Source organism: Chelonia mydas, chromosome 9 (assembly GCF_015237465.2).
Source record: "Chelonia mydas isolate rCheMyd1 chromosome 9, rCheMyd1.pri.v2, whole genome shotgun sequence".
NCBI classification, from domain to species: Eukaryota; Metazoa; Chordata; order Testudines; family Cheloniidae; genus Chelonia; species Chelonia mydas.
The window spans coordinates 15,085,312-15,097,961 of NC_057855.1; the positions used below are offsets into that span (position 1 = coordinate 15,085,312).

Below are 12,650 nucleotides of genomic sequence, written 5' to 3' on the forward strand. Positions count from 1 at the left end.
CAGGGGGCTAAGTACTCAGTGAGGTGGGGGTTAAGATATGTGTTTGGGGTGGAAGCCTGGACTATTTCCTTTCCCATGTGGTGCACCCAAGGGTAACACAGGTTACTAGAAAAGAAAAGGAGTACTTGTGGCACCTTAGAGACTAACAAATTTATTTGAGCATAAGCTTTCGTGAGCTACAGCTCACTTCATCGGATGCTGTAGCTCACAAAAGCTTATGCTCAAATAAATTTGTTAGTCTCTAAGGTGCCACAGGTACTTCTTTTCTTTTTGCGAATACAGACTAACACGGCTGCTACTCTGAAACAGGTTACTAGGGCCACATTATAGGTCAGGGGAGTGGAGAATCCAGCACACACACATTCACCCTGCCACCTGCCATACACGTGCCCAGCTTTAGAATGTTCACGAGGCGAGCTGTCACAATCATCCCGAGGAACAAAAGCAAGAGATCGGAACTGGTGATTTCTGGAAGTTTATCCCTCAGCAAAAGCTGAACAGAATTTCATGAGACAAAGAAAAGGCACATTAGTAGCCTGAGGGCATTCTTCCTGCCAAGCATCAAAAGTCTGCTGCAGACAATGAAGGTGCAAGAACTTCTCAAAGAAAATATTGCAAGAATTCTTTGTATTCATGCAATGTGCTAGGCAACCTAAATGTAGGGAACACTACCAGTTCCACTATTATATAGAGCTATATCATTTAAATTAGATTGGACACAAAACACTAATATGAATGGTAGGGAACAATCCTGTGCTGGCAGTATGTGGACTGGATGTTCTACTATATCTTTTCCATTACTAACGTTTACGAAGATAATAGAGCTCTTCAATCTACCTAAGCTACAACAAGAGCCAATGGTAGGAAGTGGAAGCTAGACAAATTTCTACTGGAAATAAGGCATACATTTTTAACAGTGAAGGTAATTAATCATTGGAACAATTTACCAAGGGTTGTGGCAGATTCCCTATCACTAGAAATTTTTAAAAACAAGATTGAATGTTTTTCTAAAAGATATGTTCTAGTTCTACCACAGCTACTGGGTCTGAAGCAAGAATTAATACAGGAAAGGTCTATAGGCTGTGTTATGCAGGAGATCAGACTAGACAATTACAACGGTCCCTTCTGGCCTGAAAATCTATGATTCTATGATGTTTAGTAGGGTTGTCAGGTGTCCTGTTTTCGACCGGAACAGCCATCAAAAAGGGACTATGGTGGCGGTGTTGACCATTAAAAGTTCAGTTGGCAGTGAAGCATGGCTGACCGATTCCCTACCTGGCTCCAGGTGGCTCCCAGGAAGCAGATGGCATGTCCAGCTCCTAGATGCAGGGGTGACCAGGAGGGCTCCGTGCGCTGGCGCAACCCGCAGGTGCTGCCCTGAGTGCTGACTCCGTGGCTCCCACTGGCCGGGAACAACAGCCAACGGGAGCTGTGGGAGCGGTGCCTGAAGGTGGGAGAAGTGCGCGGAGCCACCTGGCTGCCCCTCTGCCTAGGAGTCAGAAGGACATGTCACCACTTCCTGGGAGCAGCCTGAGGTCAGTGCCACCCAGAGCCCACTCCCTGAACCCCCTCCTGTACCCCAACCCTCTGCCCCAGCTCAGAACCCCCTCCCACACTCTGAACCCCTTGGTCACAGCCTGGAGCCCCTACTGCACCCCAAATCCCTCATCCCCGGCCTCACCCCAGAGCGATGAAAATGAGCAAGTGAGCGAGGGTGGAGGAGAGTGAGCGATGGAGGGAGGGGGATGGAGTGAGCAGGGGCAGGGCCTGGGGGAAGGGGTGGGGAAGGGGCAAGAGTGTTCAGTTTTCTGCAGTTAGAAAGTTGGCAACATAATTAGAAAGGCAGATGAATAGAGAAGCAGATAGCTGCATGGAAAGATATTTCTTCAAATCAACCACCACGGATTTGCAGCCGCTTCTGGGGTGAAATCCAGCAATTGTTGAATAGCTCAGAGGAACATTATGCTACAGTCAGAACTGAACCATACTGACTACAACTGAAAGTCCAAGAAGAGTTTAGGTGAGTAAAACAAACCTAAGCAAACTGGAATATGGCCAGGATGCCATAACACCCCTATGATTACAAAACGTACTGTGGAATCTTCAGTGACTATAAGTGGTCAGGGCTCTGGTATTATGTCATCTGAAAGAAGTCACTTTCAGAGGTATAATTGGTGTTTAGCCCTAGATTTGCAGATATTGAATAGTGATACTAACAGATGCTTCCAGCTCTGGAGATTGCAGTGTACTTTACAAATTTAATAGACAAACTACACACAGAGACCATTTAAACCACCAATAAAGTGCAGTCACCTGTTGATCAAAATGTAGCAGCTGTTCAAGAGATCATAACCTCCCTTCACAACCACTGATGTCAGGAACTGAAGAATATATCTTATCCAGTTGAAAAATTGAGGGGAATGTAGACAGCCCCAGAATGTACTTAATAAGCCAAAAGAGAATTTATCTAGGACCCTATTCTCGTGAAAAGTGCCGATACTTCAGTTAGAAATCCTTTCCTAAAGATGACTTGGAAACAAACTTTAAAAGATATTGGGCCAGATTCTCAGCTGGTTTAAATCAAGGGTAGGTCCACTGACTTCATGGAGCTGCACCAATTTACACCAGCTGAGGAACTGGCCAACAGCGTTTGTTTAGTTAACATGAACCTCAGTTTTTGTATTCACTATTCCTAACATGAATGATTTGGTGATACGTTGACACCTATGGCTAGTTGTTATTTTGCAGCACACAATGGTCACTTGGAATTTCATGGTAGCAGATCCCCCTACTCTGAGGCCCACACACAATTCACTCTACCTGATGGCAATAAAGAGCTTGTGACAGTCTGATTCCACCCTTCTAATACACCCTAATTGTGTGTTAGAGAGCAGAGATTCTCTCACTCTCATACACAACAGGTTCATCATGACACATTTCTATCAGGTTTGTCTTGGACAGAGGGCAATATGCCTCTAAAAGGAAGGTTTGTTTTAAAACCAGAGTTTGTTCCTGGGTAAACACAATCCCTCTTCATCACCAAGGAGCAGAGAATCCCCCAGTACAGTGGGGAAAAAAAACTTCCAGATGAACAGTAGTTCCTTCCTTCCATGTATGATGCGTTTTTAAAAATCTGATTTCACAAGTTCACTGCTCAATGTCATTGAACTACAGATCTGAATGAAGAGAAGAAAACATCAGCCTGCCTTATTCCCTGCCTTATTCCTTTACCAGGAGTCACATAATCCACCTACAAATTTAGTCATCATGTCATTTGCACCCTTATGTGTATCCTCCTCTTCCCCTTGAGATCCCTCTTGTAACAAGATTAGCAGCAAAAACAGCAAGACACATACACTGGGGCCCCTGCACCAGGGTTTACTGCACACATTGAGGAAACAAACTAACCTAAACCAACACCTAAGAAAATATCAGAAAGTTAGAAATCAATTGCAAGAACTGTCAGCTCCTTACTGCACAGTTTTACAAGTGCAGATTTGATTTGCTGAACAAAATAATGTAGCCCATGTGGTTCTTTTCTTCTCTCTGGCCTCCTTCCAGCTGCTGCAGATCAGTTGTACTGCAGCTCTCCAGACATTGACACATGGGGCTTCTTTCACTGACCTCTAGATTTCTTTCCCTGAGAGCTTGGGCGCTCTTCCTATCCAGGCCATTGCTAACCCAGCACACAGCATACATGTTCTGCTCCCCGCCTCAAACACCCATTTCCCCCTAAAAAATCCCAAACTTCTGTCTCTCTCCCAAGACCTTTTACACACTCTCTCTTCACAGATACTAACACTTTGCACTGAACCACACTCACCCCTTTGTTTGGCACCCCCCGCATATTCCCACCTTCCTGCCTAGCACTCATGCACTGTTTGCACGTACACACACACACACACACACACACACCTCTTTTCAACCACACTGACACCTCATACACATCCACACATTTTTTTCTGTCACATCCATGCTCTGTCTACAAAACCCCTCACACGTAGCTGTCTCTTTTCCAGCACTTTCGTACACTCTACACTGACTTTGTCATGGACAATCTACCTTTATACTCACACTCAGCTCTTGGTTTGGCCAAAAGCCATTGAACAAAACTGTAAACCTGGATATGATGGAAATCACTTCAAGCCAGGGGGTGTTACTCCACCCCCAGAACCCCTAGTTCCAGCATCCCTGCCCTCTCCTCTGACACCAACACATGCAGTACACCCCCTGCCCTCTGACACTGACATACACACAATACACCCCCTCCTCTGACAGGACACATATGCACAATACACCCCTCTCCTCTGCCACAGACAGACACCCTCCTCTGCCACCAACACACATACAATATACCCCCTTCCAACAGGACACACACACAATACACCCCTTTCCTCTGATGCTGACACACACACAATACACCCACTCTTCTGACACTGACACACACCCTTCTCTGATGGTACACACACAGTACAGCCCTCTGCTCTGACAGGGACACAACCCCCCATCTACCACCTCCTCTGACGTACAAACACACACACAGAGTACGGCCCTCTCTGCTCACACACACATGCACACCCAGTACACCCCCTCCTCTGACACACATACACAGGACAACCCTCTCCTCTCTCTCTCTCTCTCACACACACACAGTACAGCCCTCTCCTCTCTCTCTCTCTCTCTCTCACACACACACACACACATACACTTACACAGGACAGCCCTCTCCTCTGACAGGGACACACCCTTTTCTGACACAATCACACCCTCTCTCCTCACACACTGGCTCACACTCCCCCTCTGGCTATCTCCCCTCCCCTGGCCCCAGCGCTGCCGGGATCTCCGCGGGAGCGGCCACCCTGCAGCCCCCAGCCCGCCCGCAGAGCGCGGGGAGGCGGGCTCGCCGCCGGGGCCAGTGGCCCAGGGGGGAGAGGGCGGCGCGGGGCGGCTCCAGCTGTTCCCTCCGGCCGCACCTGCGAGCGCAGCAGCCCCCGGTCGGCGCCTGGCGGCAGCGGAGCAGAGCGGCTCCAGCGGCGGCCCCGTCCCGGATGGCTGGGCCAGCGGGGATGGAGCTCGGAGGGAAGGTGAGCCGGGGAGGCAGAGGCAGGAGCAGTTGCAGGTACAGCGGAGAACGGGACGGGGGCTAACGCTGCTGCTGCTTAGGGGGCAGCCGCCGATGGGGCGCCGGGCACCTGCAAGCCCGGGGAGGAGGAGGGGGTTCGCACCTGGCGCAGAGGCCAAGAGGGCTGGGGGTGCAGCCGCCTGTGGCCTCGGGGTGGCTGGTGGGGCCGGCTCGCTTGCTAAGGGCTCTGTGCCCCCCGCTCTCTAACCCTGTGCCGCCCGCCTTTGCTTCCTTCCAGCACCCCAGCGCCGCGGGGCTGCCCCGGACAAGCTGAGCCGCCGAGCCGCGGACCCCGCCTGCTGCCCCCGGAGTAGGCGGCAGGATGTGGAACCAGAGCGGCTGGCCGAACTCCAGCGCTCCTGCCCCGGGCTACGAGAACGACACCTGGCCCGAGTACCCCGTGCACCTGTTCCCAGCCCCGGTGCTGACGGGCATCACGGTCACCTGCGTCCTCCTCTTCGTCGTTGGGATTCTAGGCAACCTCATGACCATGCTGGTGGTGTCCCGGTTCCGAGACATGCGGACTACGACCAACCTCTACCTGTCCAGCATGGCTTTCTCCGACCTGCTGATCTTTCTCTGCATGCCCCTGGATCTCTTTCGGCTCTGGCAGTACCGACCCTGGAACTTCGGAGACCTCCTCTGCAAGCTCTTCCAGTTCGTCAGCGAAAGTTGCACTTACTCCACCATCCTCAACATCACAGCCCTGAGCGTGGAGAGGTACTTCGCCGTCTGTTTCCCCCTCAAAGCAAAAGTAGTGATCACCAAAGGGAAAGTCAAGCTGGTCATCCTGGTCCTCTGGGCTGTGTCCTTTGCAAGCGCGGGACCTATTTTTGTCTTGGTTGGGGTTGAGCACGAGAATGGAACGAACCCCTTGGACACCAACGAGTGCAGAGCTACGGAGTATGCGATCAAATCAGGGCTGCTCACCATCATGGTCTGGACCTCCAGCGTTTTCTTTTTCCTGCCTGTGTTTTGCCTGACTGTGCTTTACAGCCTTATTGGGAGGAAAATCTGGAGGAGGAAGAGAAAGAACATAGGACCAAATACCTCTGTCAGGGACAAGAACAACAAACAAACTGTGAAAATGTTAGGTAGGATTTTATATTAATTCCATTTTACTGTTGGGCGTTTGTGTGTCAGAGAGAGAGGGAGAGAGAGAGAGAGAGAGACATTGACGGTGCTTTAAAAATGGTCACTAAAAGTGAAGTATTTATAGACCATTTTTATTATATGGCTAAAGTTTATAGTAGCTGTATAACAACACTCTTCACTCTCTGTGACTTACACCGGCGTCCTATGCAAAATACTTGGGCAGATATTAATATAACAATCTCTGATATTGAAAAGAATAATTAATGAAAAATATGAATATTACAATCACTGTTGCACTGCAAATTCCTGAACCTCTTTGTAAATAAGTTAAAGGTACCAAATGCCAGTTTGAGAGGATTTGTATTTATCCACAAAACTAAACCCTTCTAAAAGCATGATGTTTGATTGCAGGAGATCTAAACAGAATGGATCAATGCATGTACGGAATTATGGGAATGTCAATTTCTTTGAGCCTGTTGAAGAAAACTAACAAATATAGTTTATTAATGTAATGAAAGCTAAAGTACTTAATAAGGAACATCCTCTCTCTTTTAGAGTCTGTGATTCTGCTCCCATTGAAGTCAATGGCAAAACTCCCATTGACTTGCGGGAAACAAGACCAAGTCATTAGCCCCTGTCATTTTTAATTTAGTATGTTTAAATATTTTCAGTAAAATAATATTATTTGCTTGTAAAATATTAACCTTAACATACAAATGGGCACATCTTAACCCTAAAGAATCTGACCCCATAAGCACTCAATGTCAGTGCAGTTAACAGGCATCCCATGTATGGACTAGATCCACTAGTACAGAAAAAGGTAACACTTTCTGGCACCATCAGTTTGAAAAAAATTACCATCAGTTTATTGGTAGAAAATTACAAATTCTCTTATTATTCTAGCAGCATTGATCCTGTGCAAGTAGTCCTTTCACATATGAGTAATCCCACTGATTTCAGTAGGTCTATTCATATAGGTAACTTTTTTCTCACATGAATAAGATTTTGCAGGAGACAGCCCCACTTTACTAAATTCAATTAAGTTGGAGTAATGGGCCAAAGAGCTACACAGTGTGGTCCCATGTATCTAAATTATTAACTGTATCTACCTGATTGTTTTATTCATATGTTTTTTAATTTACTAGGCAACAACAGCATGTGTGATAAAAGCTGTGATACTTCACTTACCTTCAATTACATTTTAGGATCGATAGACTACTTTAGAGGGTTAGGCGTTACCTTGGAAGTAATTCACTACTTACACTTCTGTTTCCTGATCTAAATTTTCAGAATTGTGAATTTTTGCTTATTACAGGAAGAAAACCCTCCAGTACCTCATTTCCATATTTATATTTCTAAAAGTTTAAATATACCAATTTCCAATCCTAAAATACTTACCTCAATCCTAAAGCACTGCTGCAAACATTAATAATATTTCAAACACCTTGCTTCACACCACATCAGAGAATGAAAGGACTGTGGCTAGAATCTGTTATTGGACCAGCTTCTGTTGGTGAGAGAAACAAGCTTTCGAGCCACACAGCACTCTTCTTCAAGTTCGAACTCTTGTCTCTCTCACCAACAGAAGTTGGTCCAATAAAAGATATTACCTCCCATACCTGGTCTCTCTAATATCCTGGGACTGACACAGCTACAATGACACTGCATGTGGCTAGAATGTCCTTTAAGAGAAAGACAACATTATCTACCCGATGGAAATCTAATGAGGGATATAATGAAGGAACTTAATAGGGGTTCAGTAATGCAAGGTGCATAATGCCCTCAGCTTCCATTGATTTGAATGGCCAACAATTCAAAATTATCAAAAGGCAAAGTTAGGCTTCTAGATCCATATTCAAGGGCCTAAAAAAGTTGTGTGATTTTCAGAAGCCCACTGATCCCAGTAAAATCAACAGGACTCAACATCTTTGATGATCACGCCATTAGCTTTTAGAGGCGAAATATGGCTCAGCATACCTAAATTCAGTCCAGTCAAGCTGATTTTTCATACGTATCTTATTTTTGAAAATGTTGGCGTTGGTTTATAATAGTAACTCTGATTCCTTAGCACCTTCTCTTAGATTATCTTAATTTCTTATAAATTAAGACTCAGTGAGGGAAATATTACTGTCCCATTTTACAAATGGAGACTCCGAGGCAGAAACTTGTTAAATGGTTTTCCCAAAATCAAGCTGCTTTCAGCAGAATTGGGAGACTATGATTTCTCGCTGTATGTGCATTTAAACATAGAAATCATGTTTTGTGAAAAGCTGGTGATAATTATCCCCTTTCAATTGCTTTTCAATCACACTCTATAAATATTGTTTCAGCCATTGCATGACACACCTGGCCCCATTGATGTCGGTGGCAAAACACCCATTAAATTCAGTGCGGCCAGGATCCTACCCAGATCCGATAATAAACAAAATGAGTTTTCTGGTAAAATCAAATAAGTTAACTACCAAATGAAAAGGCTGTTAAAAACTCTATCCTGAAATTCTTGTGTCTTTTTTGTATGTGAATAGGGCTATTCAAAACAATTTAAAAAGTACTGTTGAACCAATAATGTGTAATGAACCAATAGAAAATATTCCCCACTTTCCAGGAAGTGTAGAAAGCAAAATGGACAAAAGCTCAAGTTTTCAAATACATATTTTTAGCTTTGCTCTTCTTAGGGTAATTCATTCTCAAGAGCAATATACAAGCCAGAAGGTTCATAGGATGGATTGTGCTTGCCTTGGTAGCTTGTTTTATTGTCTTTCATTATCTTGCAGATAAATCTTCCAGAGCGCCAGTTTCATTTTCCCTTTCTTTGAGTCCTTTACCCAGATTCAATATAGCTCTATGTCCTTACACTTTTAATGTAAAATTGCAGTTCTAAAGCCATCAGTTATATTTATGAGCTTTTTTAAACACTGTGTCTGTTACCGTTAATTGAAAACACTTAATGTCAGTGTTTTCATCACTATATTGTTCCTCCAATCCTGTTTTAGCAAAAACCCAAAGTGATGTTGTTGAAAACTATTCTACACTAAACTCGACTGGGATTTATATATTAAAATATAGCTATATATTTTACTGTATTATTATTATTGTTATTGAGATTTATAATCTATTAATAATGTAGATATTAATTTAGGAAAAACAAATACCAAAAAACCAAAATAAATTATGATCAGCTTTTTACTTAATGCAAATCACACTCTTTAAATTTCATTAGTATTAAAGAAGTATAAGTGCATTTAATTTTAAATGACCTATTGTTTTAATATTCTTCTGCTGTTTCCATTTCAGCTGTGGTGGTGTTTGCTTTCATACTCTGCTGGTTGCCTTTTCATGTAGGACGATATTTGTTTTCCAAATCCTTTGAAGCCGGATCCTTGGAGATAGCTGTGATCAGCCAGTACTGCAACTTGGTATCCTTTGTCCTCTTCTACCTTAGTGCTGCCATCAACCCTATCCTGTACAACATTATGTCTAAGAAGTATCGAGTTGCTGCTTGCAGGTTGTTTGGACTCAAAGCTCTCCCAAAGAACAGATTCTCTGTTACAAAGCAGGAACATTCTCGTGCTTGGTCAGAATCTAGTGTGATTACATGACAACCTATATCAAGTGTTAAAGCATCACTTACCAATATTACACAGAAAGCCATAACGAAAGAGAAAGATATTCAAAGCAAAATGTAAAGCAGTATTTCTGTTCATCACTGGGGCTTGATGAAAGATATGATGTAGCCAGTTAAAGGTAAGACAAATGAGTTGAGCACTGAGCAGATGACAGGTGATCCATGCTGACAGAACTCAGCAATGCTCTAGTGTTATTTTCCTGCAGCTTTTGGTGCCTATGATTTTATATGAAGACACTGGCAAGGGAGCTGGGCTTTACCATTAAAAAGCAGGAGGCAACCCTGTCCACCTTACTTATGTGACTTCATTGGGAGCTAAGGTGAGCAGGATTTGTCCCATGATAACCTTAACACGTCACTGGAATCAGGATAGCAATCCGATCAACTTCATTGAGAGTTTTGCCTAAGTAAAGATGAGTCCCTAGAAGAAGTTTAATTCAGCTGCCTTTTGCAAGTAAACATTGAATTTGTTGTGCTATGCCATAATCATGGTCAAAAGCATTCAAGGGGAAATGATTTATGAAAGAGAAAGAAATAAAAGTGGAAAAGTTTCAAACATGCTAAAAATCAATGGCCTTCAGATCATGTCAGAACAGAAGGGAAATAAAAACAATACCTTAGGCAGAACTGCCTACAAAGCTATTAGAGCAGTACTGAATTTTTTTTTTAATGTATCAGTATGGCAAGGACAGTATTGGCTTCAGAATCACAACGATGTAGTAAGGAAAACTACTGAATGCAATCCCCACCAAAGTGATCTTTTAAAGAAGAAATATTCCTTAGCATGATATTTTTTCCCACTAAAAACATTAAATCACAAATCTCATCAAAATGCGACTGAAAAGATAGAACTATATCATCCACACAGTTTCTTTGGCTTGATTGTAAGTATCTTGATGTCTTTGAACTTGCAAGCTTTATTGTTTTAATATTGTAACAAATCTGTGACTAGCTAGGAACTGTCCACTTGTCATTGTGCTGAACACCATGGCCACTCAAAACTTGGTTACAGGGAGGGTAATTAACCATTGGAATGAACAATTTACTAAGGGTCATGGTGGACTCTCCATCACTGACAATATTTAAATCAAGATTGGATGTTTTTCTTAAAAATAAGTTCTAGGATTTATTTTGGGGCAGTTCTATAGCCTGCTATATACAGGAGGCCAGACCAGATAATCACAATAGTCCCTTCTGTGAATCTATGAAACTCCTGTCCCAAAAGCATAGCTCCCTTTCATCTAAAGAATATCAGTTTGCTGTTACCAGTATAGTGCCTATGACGCACTGCTGAGCAGTTCTGATTCCATCCAGTAGAGAGCAGTGACACACTTTAAAACACACACAGGGTTGCTGATCTTCAAAACCCTTGAATTCCATTGATTTTTGTAACTCAGGTCTCTTTTTCCAGTACTGTCCATCTTTTATGCTGCATGGATGTCCTGTACTGCCTCTATTGTTATGTAGGCTTATACAATCTTATAGCATGCATGTGGAATAGTAGATTTATATTTATTTTGTTTCTTGTATTTGTTACTGGTTGGCCCATAGCTTGCTCCACTTAATAAATTATCTGTCTTGTCCAAAATTCCTTTAGGATAATGGACCATATTCTACTCTTTTACACCTCCAGTTAATGGAACGGCTCGGGTGTAACTAAGATCAGAATTTGGCCTATTCTGTATCTGCTGTATGTTTTGCATATAGATTGTTTTGTTTGGGCTGCGCTATCTGAAAAGCATTAAAGTTAAGACTGCTTCTTTTGGGATATGACACCTGAGTCCATTTTGTGGCCTGATCCTGCACTTGCTGAAGCCAGTGAGCATCTGTAATGTGAAGTAATTGGGTGCAAATGTATAGGTGAAGAGACAAAAGCAGCTGGGTTTATAACCATCCAAGATGCAAAGGGTTAACAAATTAAAAACTCAAGGGTGAGGCAAGCCTCTGACTGTCTGACACCAGTTCATGTTCTGCTAGTTTGAGACAGAAGCAGGTAACTGACAGATTAGACTATAGAATTGTCTCTGAGCTGGTATCTAGCAGCATCTCTGCTTTGTTGATTTTTTTCATTTTTCTGTTGAGACACAAACAGGGTTCTGGTTAGACGCATCATACAACTCAGGGAAACGAGACACTTGGGGATCTTGAAAAGACTGTAAAGATATTATTAGCTTACAAACTGTGTTACTCTGTATACAAATGGAACATAACCATAAACATTTCTAAATTTAACTGTGTTTGATAGTATTATGCGTGGACAGAAAATGTAATAAATTTATGAGAAACTTTCCAATACTAATGTTTACACTATTTGGGGAGGGATGGGAATTAGAAACATTTCTAAAGTGTTGCTTTTATTCCCAAGGTAAAATATAACTATTGCTCAGATTCATTACTTAGCATAAATAACTTCTTGTAAGTAAAGTTTGAGCCTGAGTCTCATTACACTAAAACCACTTTACATTGCCAAAATGTGATAAAGTGGCCTCAGTGGAAATAAGAATAAGGCCTGGCCTACACATAATTTTTATCCCAGTATAACTATTTCAGTTAGCAAAAAGAAAAGGAGTACTTGTGGCACCTTAGAGACTAACCAATTTATTTGAGCATAAGCTTTCGTGAGCTACAGCTCACTTCATCGGATGCATTCAGTGGAGTGAGCTGTAGCTCACGAAAGCTTATGCTCAAATAAATTGGTTAGTCTCTAAGGTGCCACAAGTACTCCTTTTCTTTTTGCGAATACAGACTAACACGGCTGCTACTCTGAAACCTATTTCAGTTAGGATGTGATTCTTTTTAGTTAAATTG

The 12,650-nt window shown here is 43.1% G+C and overlaps 1 protein-coding gene across 1 annotated transcript; it reads left to right on the plus strand.

The window, feature by feature from the left end:
- Nucleotides 1-5,389: 5,389 nt before the first annotated feature.
- Nucleotides 5,390-10,852, plus strand: GHSR (growth hormone secretagogue receptor). Its single transcript, XM_007066940.3, has 2 exons — nt 5,390-6,216; nt 9,512-10,852. Exons 1-2 carry the CDS (start codon nt 5,445-5,447, stop codon nt 9,814-9,816), a joined length of 1,077 nt encoding a protein of 358 aa, XP_007067002.1. The 5' UTR covers nt 5,390-5,444; the 3' UTR covers nt 9,817-10,852.
- Nucleotides 10,853-12,650: the final 1,798 nt, after the last annotated feature.